This window comes from Frieseomelitta varia, unplaced genomic scaffold (assembly GCF_011392965.1).
Source record: "Frieseomelitta varia isolate USP_RPSP 00005682 unplaced genomic scaffold, Fvar_1.2 scaffold_845, whole genome shotgun sequence".
NCBI lineage: Eukaryota > Metazoa > Arthropoda > Insecta > Hymenoptera > Apidae > Frieseomelitta > Frieseomelitta varia.
The window spans coordinates 1-22356 of NW_025110640.1; the positions used below are offsets into that span (position 1 = coordinate 1).

General features: G+C 36.6%; 4 protein-coding genes across 7 annotated transcripts; 3 read left to right on the top strand and 1 right to left on the bottom strand.

The window, feature by feature from the left end:
• Positions 1–5519: 5519 nt before the first annotated feature.
• Positions 5520–15929, top strand: LOC122536533 (epidermal growth factor receptor; the record flags this gene model as incomplete). Its single annotated transcript, XM_043668968.1, has 10 exons — positions 5520–5952; positions 6480–6864; positions 7776–8452; positions 8829–8958; positions 9224–9534; positions 9975–10276; positions 10753–11961; positions 12237–12642; positions 13039–13218; positions 13309–15929. Coding segments are annotated over 10 exons (4341 nt in total), but the record flags the coding sequence as incomplete, so codon positions are not given.
• Positions 15930–16682: 753 nt separating this feature from the next.
• LOC122536535 (uncharacterized protein YER152C-like) lies at positions 16683–19106 on the top strand. Its single transcript, XM_043668972.1, has 7 exons — positions 16683–17121; positions 17216–17492; positions 17800–17961; positions 18040–18292; positions 18402–18516; positions 18677–18782; positions 18858–19106. The coding sequence occupies exons 1-7, from the start codon at positions 16822–16824 to the stop codon at positions 19067–19069; spliced, it is 1425 nt and encodes a 474-aa protein (XP_043524907.1). The 5' UTR covers positions 16683–16821; the 3' UTR covers positions 19070–19106.
• LOC122536537 (ribosome-recycling factor, mitochondrial) lies at positions 18675–20848 on the bottom strand. Of its 4 annotated transcripts, none has more exons than XM_043668977.1 (4): positions 20759–20848; positions 19664–19964; positions 19361–19590; positions 18675–18797 (listed from the first exon to the last, which is right to left on the bottom strand). In XM_043668977.1, exons 2-4 carry the CDS (start codon positions 19948–19950, stop codon positions 18769–18771), a joined length of 546 nt encoding a protein of 181 aa, XP_043524912.1. In that variant the 5' UTR covers positions 19951–19964; positions 20759–20848; the 3' UTR covers positions 18675–18768. The 4 variants fall into 4 exon arrangements, with proteins under 4 accessions (XP_043524912.1, XP_043524911.1, XP_043524909.1 ...); XM_043668976.1 differs by lacking the exon at positions 20759–20848 and adding an exon at positions 20031–20407; XM_043668974.1 differs by lacking the exon at positions 20759–20848 and having other exon boundaries at positions 19664–20407.
• On the top strand, positions 20411–22308 carry LOC122536536 (interferon-inducible double-stranded RNA-dependent protein kinase activator A-like). Its single transcript, XM_043668973.1, has 3 exons — positions 20411–20610; positions 21052–21542; positions 21613–22308. The coding sequence occupies exons 2-3, from the start codon at positions 21198–21200 to the stop codon at positions 22255–22257; spliced, it is 990 nt and encodes a 329-aa protein (XP_043524908.1). The 5' UTR covers positions 20411–20610; positions 21052–21197; the 3' UTR covers positions 22258–22308.
• Positions 22309–22356: the final 48 nt, after the last annotated feature.

Genomic DNA, 22356 nt, shown 5'->3' on the forward strand with positions numbered 1-22356 from the left:
TTTTTCTTTTTTTTTTTGCGACCTTTTCGCGGGAAAAAGAGATGGGAAAATATAGACGAGCGTACAAAATACAACTGAGTTGGTCAGAAAGTAATTACGTTTTTTTCTTCTTTTCTAATGGACGTATAACATTTGCGCGACACATGTTCATATCTTGAATTGTAATTAACTTCATCTTAAACAGCCAATTCATTCTGTAATCTGTGATTCTGATCGTTCAAGCTTGTTTTAGAAAAAGAGAATACATAATTTCGTCAACAGTTACGTTTATTTGGCGTCGATTTCAAAATGGAAAATCAAAAGGGAACACTTTTGCTGTTAAAAAATTATTTAACATGTATGGTGAAGAGGCTCTCAAACTACAGCACTGGTCAGAATTGGTTTGTTCAATTTTTCATTACCAGTGAGAGTATCAAATCGTTCTTGGAACTTTTTTTCACCAAAAAAGATAATCACACAAAATGATCAATACATTGAAATTTAATAAAGTTTTTGTTCTCATGAAAAATTCGCCTTTCATTTGCACAAAAAAAAAAAGAAAATAAAAGAACGCAGTTACTTTTTGACCAACGTAATATATCGTGGGCATTGCATTATAGAAGATAAGAATATTCGTCGCAATACTAATTCTTATTGTGTGAATGTGCATCTTTCACGTCTGGATTTTTTACGCTCAATAGTATATTTTTATTATCGGGATACTATTTTTCACGAATAGCAGCAAAAATTTAAACGGAAAATTATTATTCTTTAATACAAAAAAGTTCATTTCTTTATATATATATATATATAATAATTATTATTATTATTACTTTATATATATATTGTATTAAAAAGTGATGTTCTATATTGAAGAATAATAATTTTCCATTTGGCCCGAAAGTAATTGCGTTTTTTATCTAATAGATGTAATATATACACACATATATATATATATATATACACTGAACCTTTCGAAAATTACCATTTAAAATTCGAATCTAAGCAAGATTAAAAGGAACCGCCGTAAACGTCAACTCGACGACACGCGCAGCGCGCGAAAACTGGCACCACGGCGAGCGTTCCTAGAACTCGGCGAGGATAATTGGCGAACCACAAGGGAATTCGCACCCCCTGCCCCATAATCGATACGTTGCCATTGTCTTTCCTTACGTGCAGGCGTCGTAAATTTAGGAGAATTTTGATCCTGGCCCGAGAGGAGTCGGCCCGGTAATTTTCGTAACCCCGTTGCCGGGCATAATTGCCACGTTTTCGTAGCCCCACGGGGCCTAAAATTCGCCGATGGATCTCATAGCCGTAGAACCTGTTGGAGAACAGAGGGAGAAAGTGTTGCATGGCCGACCTCGACCGACACTTCTTCCCTCCAACTGCCACTTTTCTCCCCCGACTAAATCGGGCCTGGTCGTTCGTTCGGTTCGTATCTCTGCTGTTTTCTTCCTCTTTCTTTTTCGTTTTGTTCCTTCCTTTACGTTCTCCCTTTTTTTTTTCTTTTTTTTTTTTTATTTTTTACGGCAACGACTGTCTCGTAATTCAGTTACCTCGAGAAAGCTGTTCACGCTTCCTTTCGAAACTGTTCACCGCTGTGCGTCGCTTCTGACGCAAAGTGCCAAGTGCTGCGTCGTAGAAGAATTTTTACGATGACTTGCGGCTCTTCGGAATTACCTTGGTCCCTCGGCGTGTACCCCTTTCGTTCGACGTTGGTTGTTTCTGAGTTATTTCCTCCGTGTATAATAATTTTCTCCGGCTGTTCCACATGTTTCGATCGTGCTTTTATCGAGAAGTATCAACGATACAACAGCGTCAAGTGTGAACCAGACGAAAGTTCTCTGTATCAATTATCCTGTCGCAGATCTTAAGCAAAATATCCATGCGCCGTGGAAATGAAGCGAAACTGTAATTTCGCGCATCAATTACCCTGTCTCGGCTCTTAAACACAAAGTGTTCGTGCATGAAAGGAGGATTTAAACACCGAGTCGACGAGGTTTGCGAGAAATGAAGATGATTCCACGGAGCGTACACGCACCGTACCGATGAAAAGTTCCGAAGAAGGAGAAGAAGAGAAACAAGATCGACACGTCCCCGGAGGGTTCGGAACCAGCGCTCCTCGTATCCCTGCTGCTGTAAGAATTTCCATCGTACCGGCCGTTTCGCTCGTCACGGAACAAAGTAGAACGAAGAGGCGCGCACGTATCGTCCTGAATATAAAAGGGAAACACGCAGGATGGAAAGGAAACGATCCTGTTGTAAAATAGCGAAACGGACAGAGGGGCAGACGAGCCGGGGTGATGTACGAGAGCGTTCCGAGCGTGGCGTTGCCTGAAAAGGAAGCCGACGGCGCCTCCGGTTAGCGGAAGTCGCCCTCCAACTAGTTTTACACACAACTGATCCGCGAGCCTCGTTCTACGCGAACTGTAACCAGCAGCAACGCGACTAACAATCGAGCCGGTGAAGTTATACGGCGCGCAAACGTCGCTAATTACGTGTTTTCGAACGAGAGGTGGACTTTTTGAAAATTTGGTGTCACTATAAAAAGTTTGGATGTGTCCGTATTGTATACTTGAAGTATCACATTGCGTACCGCGCTCGGCACATTTTTGGAACAGCAGGGAAACTGCACAATGCATATATGCACTTCTTTAATTCACATTGATAAAATCTTCTTAAATATTACTATATATTTTTTATAGTAATATTTAAGTTTATGGTAATATTATTATAGTAATTATAGTAATATTACGTTTATAGTATTATTATTTATAGTAATATTAATCTATTTACCATGTATTTTAGATTTTAATTTATATTATTATTATTTACTTCATATTTATATTAACACATTGAGGATGGTATGCTCTGATAAACATATGGCCTGTATTTTCTCGTATTGTTTGAATTATTTAATATATGATTGAAAGGGTTCAAGAGCATGTATAGCATTTAACAAGTGTATTATTCTATTAATAATTAAAATCATTAATTATTTTTCATTTTAGAGGTATATATATATATATATTTTATTAAATAAAATGAAAATACCTCTAGTAACGTTTCTTGGTGCAGTATGTTAGGAAACAATTTCCCTACTTCTTGAAAAATTATATAACATCATAATATATAATTATATATTATATATAATATTATATAATATAAATTACGTTCTCCGTCCGCAACATTGAAACACGAAAGACGAAAATTCTCGTCTCCCATCCGCAACAGTTGAAAGCTGAAAGACGCAAGGTAACGTTCGTAACGACGGTGATTTATCTCTCCGTTAATGAATTAGTATGGAGAAAACTAAAGCTTTTTATGGGAAACGAAAAGTATCTACAAATATCTTTTTGTATCCATCGTGAAAATGTTGAACTTTGAAAAATTCCATCCATGCATACTTTCACACGCTCTGACCACACGCTTCGACGCTTCCTATCAGTCTCATTCAAGAAACGCTCGTTAACGAGCTGCAAAATGGGACGCGACAACGTCCCACCAGGCAGTCGCCGACAAATTTAATAACCCTAATGAACTTCTTGCTTCGTCGAACCTAACGTTCCACCGAACGTCGCAATCAGCGGCCTTAGTCCTTCACATGTCTCCTTCGCAAGAAATCATGGTCGCTGTTTCTCCCTCTCTCTCTCTCTCTCTCTTTTTTCTTCATCGTCGACAACGATTAGGACATTAATCTTCCAAGCGGTCGAAGCGCAGAAAACGCGGCTGCGCGGAGGCCGCGTGGGGCTTATTGGCCGAGCAAGAATCCCGGAGCGATGCAGATCCACGGTCGATCCGCATTCTCAAAAGTTCGTGGCGCCGTGGGCCGGTGCGCGCGTTCTGCATTCGCCTTGCACGCAGATATGTCGCGCAGCATCTGGTCAGTACGAAATACCAGGGCCCGGTTGTACGCTTCTTCCCTTCTTTTCTTCTCCGCGCGTCCTCCTCTGACGCTCCTCCGTGCCCCCCATCGAACCATCTTCTTTCACAGACGCTCGGCCACGGAGCTCGCCCGAGCAAGAAGGATGTCGTTGCGCAATTATTTTCGCATGATTCCGATCGGTCAGCCAGATTAAGACCACCGATGGAACGCAGCGTCGCGTTCGTTTGCGATCAGCGTTACGCAGCAAAACCAGAATTCCCCGAGTCGGAGACCGGCTACGTGCGACTATGCGCCGCGACGCGGGCGACGCACGGTCGTCGTGCATGATTCCGGGTCCCCCGAATCTCGCCGCCACGATGGGACAAAGACGTAAACAGATGAAGAAGTCCGAAAAGGAGTGGAACGGGTTCCGTTTCGTGTTCCCGGACGTCTGTCGATCATCGGCCATCGTTTTTGTCGCGGCCTCGCGATCGCTTTTGCCTCTCCTCCCCGATACTCCGATTCACGTTCCGGTTATTAACCGAGTTATGAATGATTCCGCGCGATCGATCGCGCGAAACGATAATTCAGGTCGTTCAGAGTTTTTTTTTTTTTTTTTTTTTTTTTTGAAAAGATATAAAAAATTGCAGCCTAAAAATTTTTTTTTTTTTTTTTTTTTTATGAAAAGATTCGAGATACGTAATATTTGGAGAATACTGAAGGACAGTCTTTTCACAGATAATCAGATAATCTTTTTTCTGTTATCGCGTTCTCGACCGATATTTGCCTTTAGAAATGATACGGGATAGATGTGATAAAATGAAAGTTTCATTGTCCAGGGTGAAAACGTGCAGTCAAGTTCATCGTTTCGATGAAAATCGAGAAACTCAGCTTATCTGAGCTTATCTTAGCTAAGATGAAATGACGTCCAAAAGACTACTGTTGGATAAATTAATTAATTATTCCCTTACATACAGTATCGATTGACGAGGCATGGTCACACAAGGATCTTCGACACGTACGGTAGTCGTCGATTGCACAACGGAATTAACCGCGTGCACACGTGTGTGATGGAAGTTGTTCGCCCACTAGCACGCTTTCAGAGCTTAGAAAGCTATCTATAGATCGGAGAAGCGCTTTCGACGATGTGGGTGGCGACCTCAGTGGCCGTTCCACTTGGTAATTCTATAAACGGGGGAGGATCGTCAACGTAGGTACGGAAGCCGTGCGACCAGTCTCTATATCTCAGACATTTATAAAATGCCGTTGTAGCTGGATCAACAGCTCTACCGGTGTAAGGTTCATTGCATTCGACTGTACATGTGCTCCTCAAATACTGACATTTAAGTATCTTGCTCGACCGCGCATAAATAAATCGTGGAACGCGGCGATCGTTAACCTTTCAACCATGTAACCAAGATTGTTTTGCAATTGTGATTCATGAACTGCGTGGATACACGTATTTAAGTTTTCTGTTCGATATTTCCTCGATGTAACAATGAATTAATGAACGTCTCTTATAATGTCACCTAATAAAATGAAATACTTTGTATAAAATAATAAATATTTCTTGCTCAATACTTTCAATTGTGTTCCAATTCCAGGAAAATCTCTGCTTCGTCTTTTCGATGAAACTTTTTTATTCAACTGCGTCAAGTAATTGATTGAAAACAGAATAATCACGTTATTGCTTCTTGCATTCGATCGTCTGGCATTCTTCTCTGTGAATCTCTATTCTAAAAGTTTCCTCTCTCTCTCTTTGGTTGCAGTTTGCATCGGTACCAATGGCCGCCTCTCCGTTCCATCCAACAAACAGCATCACTATAGGAATCTTCGAGACCGGTACACCAACTGTACCTATGTCGACGGTAACTTGGAGATCACGTGGCTGCAGAATGAGACATTCGACCTCAGTTTCCTCCAGTATATACGAGAGGTTACCGGTTACGTGCTCATCAGCCACGTGGACGTCAAGAAGGTTGTTCTGCCGCGATTGCAGATCATACGGGGCAGAACTCTCTTCAAGCTTACCATTCATGACATCGAGTTCGCCCTGTTTGTCACGATGTGCCAAATGCAGAACTTGGAGATGCCGGCCCTCAGAGGTAAAGAGGAATTTGTCGATCTTTTTTTCTCAATGAGCGAAATTTGATATTCAAAGTTGTAAAAATTCTTCCTTTCACTTCCCTTTTATCTTTTGCTCGATACTTTTCTTCCTTCTCGTTTTTCCTTTCAGTATTTTCTTTTCATCTCTCCGTTTTTTTTTCTCTCTCTTCTACCTTGCCATCGCTCTTTTCTCTTTTGTAAGAGAAACAAATCTTATCAAGTCAAAATATCCCTAGAATCCTAAAACAATTTCATTCTGTATTATCGTTACACGTTATTCCAATTCTCTAAATACAATGTCAAACACAAACAATGCTACGAAAAGTCACAAAATAAATATGAAAATTATCTTGCAATCGTCCTTTCTGGAATAGAAAGAACAGTGAACAATATCATCTGGATATTGTAGAGAAATACGTGTAGACTTGTACCATGAATCCAACAGCGTTTCGAGCAGAAAAAAAGGTCTGCTTCGCGTTGTATTAACAATAAACGTGTAACTGTAAATCACACGTGTATTTGCCAGATATCCTCAACGGGAGCGTGGGCATATACAACAACTACAACCTGTGCCACATCCAAAAGATCAACTGGGACGAAATAATCACCGGGCCGAATGCAACGTACTCTTACGTGTACAATTTCACGTCGCCGGAACGCGCCTGTCCGCCATGCGATAAGAGCTGCGAGCAAGGCTGCTGGGGCGAGGGGCCTGAGAACTGTCAGAAGTACTCCAAGACAAACTGTTCGCCTCAGTGTTGGCAGGGCAGGTGCTTCGGGCCCAATCCGCGCGAGTGTTGCCATCTTTTTTGCGCCGGTGGCTGCACAGGCCCGAAACAGAGCGACTGCATCGCATGCAAGAACTTCTTCGACGACGGCGTATGCACGCAGGAATGTCCGCCCATGCAGAAGTAAGTGGATCCGATCCGTATCTCCTTCGTTTTGTCACGAACAATTTCGTTGCGTTGATTCCACTCGCGAATCAAGTCGTATCTGAATCGCTTTCTATTTTGATCGGCGAGTTCAACTGACAGATAGACCGCGGATTTTCACGGTACTTGTGGAAAACTTTTAAAATTGCAGAGTACGTGTAATATAAAGAAATATGTAAAACATCGAGAACGTAGAACTTTCTGCTTCAATGTTTGGCACATGAAGCAATTTTCTACACCGATGTTCTATTTTTTAAATTATATTCTCAGAGTTACAATTTCATGTAGAAATCCGCGTTTAGCATTTTTTTTTTTTTTTTTTTTTTTTAGAATATTGAATATTGTTATTTATCATCCTGAAAATTAGAAAGCAGCAATAAATTATGGTGACAATAGTAAGCAATGTGATAAATTATTATTAAAAAATTTAAACAGTGGATTCTACCACGACGAAATCAAAAATAATTGCAATTTCAATCTCACCATACATGGTTCAAATAACAAAATACGCCTTGCCATCCATTGCGCGCCACAAAAAATCGATATCCTCGCATAGAAAATCTTTTCAACCTATTCCCCCATAATATCGTCATAATCTCACGGATCTTATACTCTCTGTAATTGGAAACGCAAGAACGGTCTATCGAGTCGCGTTGATGTTCACGCGTTCGCTCAAATTTACCACGGCCTGTTCGAACCCAGTGACGCGTTTTACCCCTGGCGTTTTGCAACGGCGTCTTTATCACCTATAAATCTTCCCTGTCTACTATTGACTTTCCTGCCACGGTATGCCTACGACCCTAGGTCTTAGGTCTTAGTCGCTCGCTAAAAATCATTAGGAACGATTTTTGAGATACGGAGTAATAAGGATTTTACGACGATCGTTTCAGATACAATCCTACGACGTATTCGTGGGAGCCGAATCCCGACGGGAAGTACGCGTACGGTGCAACTTGCGTGAGAAGATGTCCGGAACATCTTCTGAAAGACAACGGGGCTTGCGTGAGATCGTGTCCACCGAAGAAGAAGGCACTGAACGGAGAATGCGTGCCCTGTGACGGACCTTGCCCGAAAACCTGCGAGGGCGTGGAGAAAGTGCATTCTGGCAACATCGACAGTTTCAAGGACTGCACCATCATCGAAGGATCGATCACGATCCTCGACCAGAGCTTCCAGGGATTCCAACACGTGTACCCGAACTTCAGTTTCGGCAAACGTTACGAGAAGATGCATCCGGACAAGCTGGAGGTGTTCAGCACGTTGAAGGAGATCACCGGGTATTTAAACATTCAAGGGGATCATAAGGATTTCAAGAATCTGTCGTACTTCCGCAATCTGGAGGTGATAGGGGGAAGAAGCCTGACCGATTACTTCGCGTCGTTGTACGTGGTGAAGACGTCGTTGGTCTCGTTTGGCCTCAGATCGCTCAAGAAGATCTACTCTGGAACGATAGCTATATTGGAGAACAAGAACCTGTGCTACGCGCAGAGTATCAATTGGACCAACATCAAGAAATCGTCCGAGCATGGGAGCTTGTTGTCGAATAATCGGAACGAAAGCGAGTGCAGTAAGTAGTGTTCACTATTATAATTCACTGAAACGAATGTTACTAGAATAGAATATTGTCGAGATACTGATACCGAATAAATTTAATGATTTACTATAGAGTAATTTGTGTAATATTACGTTATTTTAGTTAATTTATTCTAGTGTGGTTAAACAGTAAAATCAAAGATCCTTTTTCTTTTCTTTTTTTTTCTTCATACAAAACATTTACAGTGATTATCCATCTTTTATTGTCGTACAATTTTTTAAAAGTCACGCACTTATTATTCCAGTGATATTCATTCACACGAGTAATTATTTCAAATGCAATTTGAAATCGAACATAGTATAAAATTTATGAAACAAATGGCGTACATAAATACCTTGTGCAATTACAGTAAAAGATGGTTTAATATGCGACGAGCAATGTTCCGACGAGGGTTGTTGGGGGCCTGGTCCGGCACAATGTCTGTCCTGCAAGAACTTCATCCTAGGGAACGACTGCGTCCAAGACTGCACCGCACCAGGGTAAGATTCACTGAATCGAACATCTCTTCGTAAGCTCGTATATATATATATATATCGATTACATCGTGATGTAAATAACACACGTTACTTCTGTATGTTAAATTTGCCTACCTCAGATTGTGGATCGAAGGTAAACTGCAAACACCTGAGAAGGCTTCCTTAATTTTCTGCTTCGCGTGCGCACGTTTTCGCTCTCTTTCCCAACGTTTGTTTGCACGCCACGAGAGAAATTATTGTTATTTTCATACGATTTTTTTTTTTTTAGAATCTATCGAGCGGATGAAAAGACCTGCAAGGTGTGTCACGAGGAGTGCGCTGGCTCTTGCACGGGGCCGAACGCCGAGCATTGCAAGAAATGCAAACACGCGCGTGATGGCCCATACTGCGTGCCAGAGTGTCCATCCTCCAAGTATTATGACAACGGTCTGTGCAAGAGCTGTCACGAGAATTGCGTGGGTGGCTGCGACGGCCCTGAAAACAACATAGGCCCTAACGGATGTCACAGCTGCGATAAGGCGATCATGAACGGTCACGTACCTAAAGGATGTCTGCAGAAAAAGGAACCCTGCCCTGACGGTAAGTAATCTTCACCGTTTATTCCGTTTTAAAGCGGACTCGAGTTTTAGTTCAGCAAATATTTTAGACTTCTCGATTCTGGGACACTAGAAAAGAAAAGCGACTTAATTACCTCTCTGTGTATAGTAATTATTTCGTTGATTGACTGACTAATTAAAATTTCGTTCAAACACAAGTAGAGTTTGGCAATGTATTTGTTTTGCAATTGTATCTCGTGCTTGAATTCATCTGATAATTTCCAATTTTGAACGTCGAATGATGAGGCCGGATAAATCTGAAAAAATATATTTTTGTTTGATAAATAGGTAGTTATCTATTGTTTTATCACTCTGGATACACTTATCTTGTCGTGATGGATTTTTATATTGTTAATCAATGTATGCAAAGATGTCACGATAGAATTCAGAAATTTAATAAAAAAGAAAAAATTTCTGTTAAAGGATACTACTATGAATGGGTGAGTCCTCAAGAGCAAGGAGCACTGAAACTACTAGCAGGCAAGGCCGTTTGCCGCAAATGTCATTCACGATGCAAAAAGTGCACGGGATACGGTTTTCACGAGCTCGTGTGCCAAGAATGTACAAAATACAAGAGGGGCGAACAGTGCGAAGACGAATGTCCCGCGGATCATTTCACGGATGCTGATACTCAGCTCTGTATACCGTGCGACAGCGAGTGTCGAGGATGCTTCGGACCGGGGCCGAATCAATGTTACAAATGTCGGAACTACAAGATCTATATTGTAAGTGCAAGTTTTTCTCTCGGATACACAATATTTGTACCTAATTCAGCGAAGAGAAATATCCTTCATTTATGAAAATTCTATTAAATTGAAATTGATTTTCGATTGTTTCATATAATTCAAGTATCATAGTTTGGATTGAATGAGTAAGCCAAATTATTGAGAAAAGAAATTGTAAAAAAGTTACAAATGAAAAGTGATTTGACAATTATATTTTGATCCTCATAAAATGTACGATGAATTAGAAATAATAAATTAATGATGTATCAAAATTTATTATACAGTGATCTAATAATAAAAAAAATGCCCAATTTTGCTAAATATAGTTACATATTATTACAATTCCTAAAGTTTAACTTCCCAATAATTCTTGAAATTAATTTTCTATAAGTAGTCAACGATAAAAAATTCACATAATTCTACGTTCAAGTTAAAATAACCAATTTCTGTGTTTAAATTTTATTTTTTAATTTCAGGACGGAGATATAGATGGGAACACCACGTCTTTCAATTGCACGGAGACATGTACCCCTGAGTATCCGCACAAGATCTTCAATCCAGACAGCGAGCCATATTGTTCGCTGGAAACCGTCGGCTCTCTAGTGGAAAACGAACTTCAACCAGCCATCTTGGCAGGCGTTGTGGTATTTGCTTTAGCGTTCCTCATAGTAGCAGCCATAATCATGTACTTCTGGCGCGTACGAGCGAAAGCCAAGGAGAACACCGTGAAAATGACGATGGCCCTGACTGGCTTGGACGACAACGAACCACTCCGTCCGACTGGCGTGAAACCAAATCTAGCGAAATTGCGTATCATTAAGGAAGAAGAAATGAGGAAAGGCGGTATTCTAGGCTACGGTGCTTTCGGGAACGTTTACAAAGGTGTTTGGGTGCCAGAAGGAGAGAACGTGAAGATTCCAGTGGCTATAAAGGTTTTGCAAGGCAACGGCACAGGAGCGAACACGTCCAAGGAATTTCTCGACGAGGCTTACATCATGGCTAGCGTGGAACATCCGAATCTACTTCAATTGCTGGCCGTTTGCATGACGTCGCAGATGATGTTGGTGACCCAGCTGATGCCCCTTGGCTGTTTGCTCGATTTCGTGCGTAGATTTAAAGATAAAATCGGCTCGAAGGCGTTGCTAAATTGGTGCACACAGATCGCTCGAGGGATGGCCTATCTGGAAGAAAGAAGATTGGTCCATCGAGATCTTGCCGCTCGAAACGTTCTGGTGCAAACGCCTAATTGCGTGAAGATTACCGATTTCGGATTGGCTAAGCTTCTGGACATCAACGAGGAACAATACAAGGCCGCCGGTGGAAAAATGCCGATCAAGTGGCTGGCCTTGGAATGTATTCAACATCGAGTGTTCACCCACAAGTCGGACGTTTGGGCCTTCGGTGTGACGATCTGGGAGGTTCTTACTTACGGCGGTAGACCGTACGAGAACGTGCCCGCTCGAAACGTACCGGAATTATTGGAGAAAGGTGAAAGATTACCTCAGCCGGCAATTTGCACAATCGACGTATATATGATTATGATTAAGTGTTGGATGTTGGACGCTGAGTCGAGGCCCAGCTTCAAAGAACTGGCCGAAGACTTCGCCAAAATGTCTAGAGATCCTGGTCGATATCTTGCTATCAAGGGCGACAAATATATGAGGCTACCTTCGTATACACTACAGGTTGGTGAACCACACTCGATACTTTGCTGATTATCTTACCTATTATAGTGGTTTCTCATCGTTGAAACATTTTTTAAGTTCAAGAAAAAACATTTAGATGTATCTGTAAGAAATAAAAATATATAAAATACGAACATATATATATATATGTACATAAAAATATTACACAATAAAATTTTGTTGAAATCCATTAAAGTGAAAGAAAAATTGAGATATCAAGTAATCAGGCATAATAATCTGGCAAGAATAATAAGTAATTACGATTTTGTATTTAGGACGAAAAAGAGATGATACGAAATCTCGCGTCAGCTATGGACGGACCCGAGGCTTTGGTAGACGCTGACGAGTATCTACAACCAAAATCTAGGGCTCCTATTCCGCCAGGACTTTCAGCATCCAGTACTTCCGGCTCTCCGCCAAACACACCCGTGAAAGCTTGTTGGCCAAATGGAAAACCGTTGGCCACTGATTCACCCACGCCTCAGAACCAACAAAATCTAGACCGAGAGTTGTTGAGGTACGGCGCGAATCATAGAAATGGGAACATATCGCACGAACCAGGAAATTCCGGTCAACACGGGCATTACGCGCCTCCGAACGGTCATTGCGGGCATATCAGTGGCTCGGACACCACTAGTTCGAGATATTGTTCGGACCCGTTGAAAATGATCGTTGTCAGAGGTGAGTTGATTATTATTACTCTAAAATTCTTTAATCCAAGAAACATCTCTAGTACATATAAATATAATACACTATATGAAAATACATAATACTTTTTAATTACATACGTAAAATTTTTAATTATATCGATTAAAAGTTTGAAATTATTCTCAAAACCTATTTGTCTGAAATTGAAACGAAATTTTAGTTAATGTCTCATTTGCTTATTCTACTACTAGATCGTACGTGAATTCATTTTGTAAACAAACATTGATATTAGATAGTAAGATAATTTATTAATTTCCTCTCTTATAAATTGCTTATTTCCGAATAAATTTAAACAAATGGAATTCTACTGTGCAAACGTAAATTCCCAGAAACATGTCAAACATTAATTTCATTTTTCTGTTCGCTTAGACTGCGACGTGACAGACGATTGTTTCGACGGCGAAATAAACTCTGCGCACCAGCAAGCCCAAGTAGGTAATCTGAAGCTCGACTTGCCATTAGACGAAGATGATTACTTGATGCCATCGCCACAATTGCCAACAAATACCACGCAGTACATGGATCTCATAGGGGACTCGAAACCGACGGGTAAGGCTGTGACGCATTTTCTAAATCACTCGAATACAAAATACTTGTCGCTTGCCATAACAATTCTCAAGTGACGTTATTGCTTTTCAGAAATGGAACCAAAGCGAGTGAACAACGGTTATCGAAAGTATCCCGAATTCCTAACTATCCAAGGGAAGACGTCGTTGGATAATCCCGAGTACATAATGTCGCAGGACGAAGGGCCACTAACGCCGCAAACTTTAGGTATCCCAACGCCTGACCTGGAAAAGGTTCTAACGAACGGAACGTTCGGCTCTCAAGTGAGGCAAAGGAGCTCGGAAGAAGAATCTGATCACGAGTACTACAACGACTTCGATCGTTTGGAACGAGAATTACAACCGCTGAAACCCCTCAGGAAGAACGAGACGACCGTTTGACTTCGAGATCCTTGAGAAAATACGGACTGGTTCTAGTTAGAATTCGGAAAACCGGATGTCGTTCGTCGCACGAAGATACAATTTCGAACGCAAACAAGTCCGGCTCCTCGTGCTGCTCGAGGAAACTTCACAGTGTACTTAGAAAGGACACTTCGCTGCAAAAGTGCCGTGCTTTATTGTGATTAGACGTAAAAACGTGTGAAGCCTGTGCTAATTTCTCTTCTCAGCAATCTGACTGTTGTCAAGGAATTAAAAAAAAAGAAAAAGAAAAAAAAGGAACTCACGTGTCTCACGCGCCATGAACTGTAAAATCCGTCGACGAGTGCGCGTACGATAAACAAGTAGTGCAAAGATAATCTTAATGTGCCATTTACCGTGGCTTGTAAATAAAAAAAAAAAAAAAAAAGAAGAAGAAGAAGAAAAGTACTGTTTACTATTTCTGTAAGGCTATTACAAGTTGTAGGGAAACGACGTGAAGTAAATGGCATAAACAATCCTATCTCTGTCTCCGACATTTAAACATACTATCCTTCACAGTCCACCTTCAACGTGTTCTTTTATTTCGTTGATTTGTTTGACACATTCGCGCCTGTTAGAAAACTTTTATACAAAAGTATGCGAACGTAGACTCTTTTGCTTCTCAAAATTAAATCCCTGTAAATTCGATCGACGGTCGCGAGGATCTCCGTTTTACGTGATCGGGCACGAATCACAAGATGTCAAAAATTGCGCGCGGGGCAAGTTCAGAAATTACCGACTACATTCAACGAAAAATTTAAACCGCTTCGTGACGCAGAACATCTGCGCGATTCGCCCCTTGACTGTGATAAAAAAATATAATTATTGTTACTAGAGGACACTTAACGATCACATACATCTCAATCATTTATAGATCTATTCTTGCTTCCCTTCTTTTTATACATTGCAGTAAGCTACGACAGTACAACGAATTGTCCTAATTTACTGCCTTAATAGTAATAACATTTCCGAATCGTGACGTAAAGATCGATCGAATTCCAGGGATTTACCTAAGCGAAATCGAACGAAACAGACTCGAGAAAGACTTTTCTTTCAAAAGAAAAAAACGTCCAAGATATCTGTCGTTTCCCAGGATTGTCGTCACCTCTACGGCTCTACTTAAAACGACACCCTATATTTTTTTATGCCATCGCCTTTTTGTACATGGGACCAATGAAATTGGCCTCGGCCACAGCACACGGAAGTATCTCGATTTCTTTCTTTTTTAATGTAGGAACGCGTCTGTGTACATAGATTAGTGATTAGCGCGTAAGATATTCTACGTACGCGCGTAGAATACGGAAAGTACTTGAGTAAAATAAGTAATCTGTATCTGTTTTTCTTTTCGAGTAATCACGCGGACGAAAAAAGAAAACGGACGTGTGAAATAATGAAATAATGAAAAGCGTAGCGCCGGTATGCGAATTATACAGGATTGCGCTGTGCCGCGTAATCAATAGGATTAGGACGTGCCATGTTGTGTACAGGAAACGCGCGAGAGAGAAAAAATAAAAATAAAAGTATGACGAACGCGTTTCGTTGTCGGGGAATTCGTGACACGTGTTCGTGTTAAGTTGAAATTTAAAAAAGAAAATGTAAATCGGAAAATTATTCGTGCTTATTGCATTTGATTAGCCAGGAGAAGCGTGCATGAGTGTGTGCACGAAACTTACGATCGTGATGATGAATTAAAAATCAAATTCTCAACGATGTTCGAGCTTCTGTGATAAAACGGGATCGAGTTACAGAAATAAAAATCATTTAATATAATGTAAAATATACTTTTAGCAAGCTTTTACAATCGTACGAATTTCAAATCTTGTTGCACGCGAAATGCATGCTTTTACCTTTAAGGATGATAAGCCAATGCGTGTCATGTACATTGCGTTAATCGTTATTAATGGTTACGTTATTGATTTCTCTTCTGTAATATATTATATGTGTATCAATGATTGCATTGCCGAGTAGATCGACGTGTACCTCGAGAAACACATACACGTTCATTTTCGACATATTCTTGTTGAAAAAAAAAAAAAAAAATGAAGAACAAAAAAACATGTCTTTCTGTATGCTTTGCCTCATGTTGTCCCCGTCTGTATGATTCTGTGTAAAATCGGCAATGAGAAAACCGCGTGTCTGAATTTGAAATTGTATAATACCGTTCGATAGCCGGGATAAAATAACTGCGATGAATTGCATTTGCCATTCGGTTGTGGACATAGAACTTATAAAACTTTATAATAACTTTATATATCGTAAAAAAATTATTGTAATAAAGAATCATCATCATTCTTACAAAGCCTTGCTACTTTCTTTCTCTCTTTATTTCATTTCTTTCGATATATATTATTATATAATAATGTATGCTATTTATATTATGTTACATAATAATGTAACATATTAATATATATTATTATATAATAATGAATCACAATTATTATTATATAATAATGAATATCTTATCACTTGATATTCATACGATGTCTGGCAATTTGCTCTTTCCTTTTTATCACTTATCACATATGAATAATTAAATTCGTTTTTAAACATAAATTGCGAAAGAGAAAGAATATTTTTGGATAAAATATGGTAATATCGTACCATAATTTGTAGTAAAAAAAAACTTGAATACATTTTAATTCAGAATGACATAATTTTTATAAATTTTTTTATTTTAATAAGTAGTTAAATTTAATTTAATTACTATTTTAATACGTAGTTAAATTTCATTTAAATTGTAATTTTATTTTATTTCAATTTCTCATTCAACGTAAGAAGTTATGTGCAGACAAATATTTACTTATTTTAATTTTTATCATGTAAAAATTCTTTGGTCTGAAAAATTTTTTTTTCCAATTAACTAATCAATTCATATATTGAGAGTTTTGATGTATATTTAACAAATCATTTGTTTGTTTGTTCGTTAACAAAAAAAAAAAAATTGTATACATATAATTCTGTTATGTAACATTCTCTAACATGCCGCGAACGAACGAAGTTGTACAAGGTATTACTCTGAATCATAATTTTTCCCACTTTCAGTCTCTGTAACTCTGTTATCTCCAGTTACGCACAGATAGTCGCGCTGTGCGGATATTTAAGCTTCATTTGTATCGTTTCAGCCATACTTTAATGTTTATTATAAGAATAAAACAACAATCGTCGAGTCATACTTCGTATATTACTCATGAATCCGATTTTAATCAAATTAATAAAAATATCGAAAAAGGAAGTATTGTTTAAACGAGTCAGCAACTTATTTATTGAAAACAAAAGTTTTGATAAAACTCATTGGATCTCTTATCGAAGATACGCAACTTACAAAATGGAAGCAACAAGTGATCCGTATCGGAGACATCTTTTCGACGATGATACTTTATTCAATGTTTATAAAAATGAATCAATAAACTTATCGGTCGGTGCCCCTGGTCCGGATCTGCTCCAAAATTGTGTAGAACTTATGAAAAGAGCCACAGATCATCGCTTGGTAAAACGTTAAAATATATTTCATGTTTTGTTGTAATATGCTACCAGTGTAATCCAGTGTAGTGCTACTAGTGCACAAAATATATAATTTTCAGGAAGAAGAAAAAAATGAAGGAAAATATTATCTGTTTCAATATGGTGTGACAGCAGGTTTATGGGAGTGCCGTGAAGAATTGTCCAAATTCTTGAGCAGACGTTACGGTGATCCTGTGAAACGAGAAAATTTAATATTAACATGTGGAGCTTCTCATGGCTTAACACTTTTGTTGAATACCATCCTTTCACCAAATGGAGTAATTTTTGTAGAAGAAGTAACTTACATGATAGCCTTAGATACTTTCAAACAATTTCCATTAATGAAAATAGTCACAGGTACCGCCATAATAATTTCATTTTTTCCTGATTGAAACAGTGACCAATATCTTTCTTGTAAAATTATTTAAAGGATCAAACATACATTTTGATAATAATAGAATTTTATCAGTGTACCTAACACGATCAAGTACCTGCCTGATAAGTACCAATTTGATAAATCATTGATGAGTTTTGATTGATTAATGATATATTTGATCAAATTATTTGAGATATATTTTTAATTCTTACGGATTGATTTTTATTAATTACGTAATAAATAAGTAGCATATAGCAGCTAAGTAATGAAAATATATTTTTAATGCAGTACCAATGAAAGACGATGTAGTAGATTTAGATGCATTTGAAAAGATAGTCACAGAAGAAAAATGTAATGGTAATTTTTTAATGAATGAGCAAAAACTATTCTGGGCCATGTTTTACACGATTCCTACTTTTCATAATCCGACTGGGACAACCTTGCCTCCTGGTAAGTTATAAATTATATCTACGTATCATTAAAATTTGCCAAAAATTCAAGATATGACATTAATTTTCTTTTTAATAGAAAGCTGCAAGCGTCTTGTTAAAATAGCACGAATGAATTCTTTATTAGTCGTTTGTGACGATGTATATAATTTATTGCATTATGGAGACGGTTTACCACCACGCCGATTATTCTTTTATGACCAACCAACGGATCCTGAATATAAAAGTGGAAATATTGTATCAAATGGATCATTTTCAAAAATTCTTTCTCCAGCACTTCGTTTTGGATGGATTGAATGTAGCTCACAACTTGCCAGTATCTTTAGAGTTTCGTAAATATATTTGTATGCTGTTCTATATTTTTCATTTCGTCCAATATATATTAAATATAAAGTTTAAATATACAAATGTTCTAAAGAATTATTAGTTCATATTTTACAGAGGAATTTTATGCAGTGGTGGTGCAGTTAATCATTACGGCTCTGGTGTTGTTACAAGTTTATTACAACTAAATCTTCAAGATAATTATCTTGATAAACTGATTGAAACATATAAGGTACGTCTTCTAAGTTAAATTATTTATTAGATATATAATTATAATAATATATCAATATATAAATTTATATAAAAGACAATATAAATTAAAATTAAAAATATTATAAAAATATAGATAAAACATGCATAGATATATTTAAAAATAAACATAATTTATATAGGAACGATTATCAGTATTATGTAATGTATTGGATAAGTATTTACCACAATGTTGTTTATATAAAAAACCAGAAGGTGGTTACTTTGTGTGGATTCATCTACCTTCAGGTAATATATTTTCACCTAAAAATGTTTATTATAGTGAAAAAAATTTCTAATATGTGTAAACAAATTCATTTATAGGAATAAATGGTACTGATTTTGTTCAATGGTGTCAGAAAAAATACAAGGTATCTGCCATACCAGGTATACGATTTTCACATTCAGGAAAATCTCACAACTTTTTACGACTTAGCATAAGTTTTCATAGAAAAGATGTTTTAGAAACTGCTGCAATGGCTCTTTGTAAAGCTCTTTCAGACTATGTTACAGAAAATAATAACTGTATAATATAATAATTTCCCAATGTTATAATATTATAAAGAATAATATAGTAAAAAGAATATTGATACAAACTTGTTTTCCTATCTCTATGAAAATCTTTAAATAGCCATCTAATCTTAAAATTGTTATGAATGCAAAATAAATAATGCAAAGATATGAGATATCGCGAGAAAAAACTTGATAATAGTGTCTACTATGTCATAAACATTTATTATGCATATATACATTGTTTCAAAGTTTCATATCATTACACTAAGTAAAAATGAAACATTTTAGTATAGTTTTATGATTTTATGATTCACCTAAAAGTTCTTTCTGTTTGGCTTTCAATAATTGTTCTGCTTTATCTACATATTGCTTTTGTATAGCACCTATATAATTTTCAGCTTTAAACATCAAGTCTTTCGGTATTCCATCTTGTTTTTTCAGATTTCTGATATGTTCGTTTCTTATATTACCAACAAGATCTTTGCATTTTACAAAGTATTGCTTTGCTATTTTTGCTAAACCTTCTCTGTGTTCCTTAGTGACTCTATTAAATTTAATGATAATATTAATACACTAAATAAAAAATATGAATTTAATTTAATATTAACAAAACTTACTTAGGCAATGGAATATAAATAGTTGTACCATCTTGTTGTGGATTTAAATTCATTTGAGATTTTGATATAGCCTCTACAATATTTGGAATTATTTGTGGAAATGCAGATGCATCCAATACTACCATATTAGATTTTCGATTAATCTCTACAAGCTCTTCAAGATTATGTTCTTCGTCTTCAAATGTTATTGTCAGTTCTTCTATGGCACCTACTCTTGTACGTACTGCTAAGTTTTTAATCATCTCATCTTTGTACTTTTCAATTGCTCCATCAAATTGGGACATCATACGATCTACTTTCACTATATCAGATATTTCATTAAGATTAACGTGTATCACTTGTTTTTTATTGCTAGGTCGATCTTTACTTTTTAATAATATATCACCAGTAGAAAATTTATTTATGTTACATAATTTAGGTGAAAAATTATATAAATTATACAAATTAGTATGTGTATTGGTTGATATTAGTGTATTAGATATATTTCTGGAGTTTTTCAAATAATGTAAACATCTAGCATGTTGTGATAAGGTATTTAATTCTATAATACAAATTCTCAAAAAACTTAAATTCATTATTGCTTGAATACTTAAAAAACGTTATATAGTGAAAATTGATTAGAAATTATTAACAAATAATACTAAAATTCCACTATAAAATTCCGGCAATCGATGCTCAAACTGATACACGATTAATAAGGTTAGAAACCACAGTACTACACTGTACCATATATGTACATATTTATAAAACCTAACCAATTTTTTGTAACTTTAACAGTACTCTAAATTTGAAAGACTAATAAGTATTAGATTATAGCTGAAGTACAGCAGAGTGTGATAGTATACGTTATATTTATTATGTAATTTTAATTTTATTTAAAATATTTTAAATGGTACTCCAATAAATGTTGTATATAATGTGACAAATATAATACGTAACATAAAAAAGTAAGTACTTAATTTTGTTTAAAGTATTTTTCTGCAATATATATATCGGAAAAAAACTATTTTAATAAAATTAATGTAGCTGCTTTAATAAAATTAATGTAACTAATACTTCTTTTATTTATGTTATTAACGTAAATTATTGAAATACCTAACAATATTTTTTGACAGTTTTATGGATTTTTCTGGAAGTTGCTATACTTGATACGTACTGAAGAAAGAAAATTTTGAAAAAAATGCAGTAAAATATGTTGGAAAAAGAAAGTGATTAAAAATTGTATTTACGATTTGTATTTGCAATAGTTATTTATTTTTCTTAATTAAACATATTGATATCTGAGTAAACATATTGTACTGCAAATATATTTATATTTTGTTATTTAAGAGTCTTTTTTATATATTTATATATTTATAAATATGTTCAGTTGAGTTTTTTCTTTACAGATAGTTTAATATAACAGATAACAAGATACTGATATACATTTATTTATGTATCTAAGACAATAGTGCTGTATTAATATAGTTAGAAAGAATTATAAAATAAATACAAATTGTTAAAAATAAGATATATAGACTTATAACAATCTACAATGAGCAAGACACCAGTATCTATTTTACAAGAAATGATGGTGAAAAATCTATCAATACCTGCTTATGAACTTATACATGATGGAGGTGGATCACATATAAATACTTTTACATACCGAGTAACATGTGATGGTCTCACAGCAACTGGTACGGGACGTTCTAAAAAGGATGCAAAACATGAAGCTGCAAAAGCAATGTTAGAAACTATTGCTGAACATAGAGGCTATTTACAATTACCAGCATCACCAGCACAATCACCTGTAAGAACACCTTTACCACCAGTAGTTCCTGAAGTACAAAGAATTCCACCAGATGTACCATTTGTTAATGCAGTTGGTGCTTTACAAGTGAGTAATGTTAACAACGAATAGTATTTAAATCAATACAATATTGTTATTAGTATGCTTATTGTTATAGGATTTATGTGCTGGAAATAATTTAAATGAACCTAAGTATGAGCAAATTAGCGAAGTTGGTCCTCCACATGCAAAAGTTTTCACCATTCAGTGTGAAGTAACCACTTTTACAGAAATTGGTGTTGCAAGAACAAAAAAGCAAGCCAAACAAGATGCTGCTAAAAAGATGTTAGCTAAATTAACAAATTTAGTACCTGAATTAAAAGTATCATGTGACTCAGAATTAATTCAACAAGCAGATATTTCTCACGAAATTGCTAAAACTCGATACCCTATACTTTCAAAGTTACCTATATCTAAAAAAATTAATGTAGGTGTTAAGTTAGCAGAATATCATATTCAGTTAAAGAGCCAGTTTGATGATGAGCTACGCCAAGATTTAATTGAGAAATTATCAGCAATTAGTCCATCATCTGAAAATTCCACAAATAAAACAACATTACTAGCAAAATTTCAAGAGATGTTGATGTCTACTGGTTTAAATATAACAGTCACAACAGTCTCATCTTCAAAGGACATACTTGTAGGCATGACAATAAGTACATCACCTAATATTGTTGAAATAGGATTCGCAAAGACAAGAACAGAAGCTGAATTGGATGCAATATTAAAATTAGTTAATACATTGATACTTCGTTTAAAATAAGAATAGAATAATTACAGATAAAATAAATAAATGTCAAAGAATATCTTGAAAAATATGCAAATTTTCTTCTATTATATTGACATATTTCAAAATTAATAA

Bases quoted from the DNA above. Each gene is read 5' to 3' on its own strand.
- LOC122536535 (XM_043668972.1), top strand. From the start codon at position 16,822: ATGAATCCGATTTTAATCAAATTAATAAAAATATCGAAAAAGGAAGTA. The intron at 17,962-18,039 runs GTAAGTTATAAA...TCTTTTTAATAG, and splicing joins TGGGACAACCTTGCCTCCTG to AAAGCTGCAAGCGTCTTGTT. The intron at 18,517-18,676 runs GTACGTCTTCTA...TAATTTATATAG, and splicing joins AACTGATTGAAACATATAAG to GAACGATTATCAGTATTATG.
- LOC122536537 (XM_043668974.1), bottom strand. From the start codon at position 20,238: ATGAATTTAAGTTTTTTGAGAATTTGTATTATAGAATTAAATACCTTA. The intron at 19,591-19,663 runs GTAAGTTTTGTT...TAAATTTAATAG, and splicing joins ATTTATATTCCATTGCCTAA to AGTCACTAAGGAACACAGAG. The intron at 18,798-19,360 runs GTGAATCATAAA...AAACATTTTTAG, and splicing joins CAAACAGAAAGAACTTTTAG to GTGAAAATATATTACCTGAA.
- LOC122536536 (XM_043668973.1), top strand. From the start codon at position 21,198: ATGAGCAAGACACCAGTATCTATTTTACAAGAAATGATGGTGAAAAAT. The intron at 21,543-21,612 runs GTGAGTAATGTT...TTATTGTTATAG, and splicing joins ATGCAGTTGGTGCTTTACAA to GATTTATGTGCTGGAAATAA.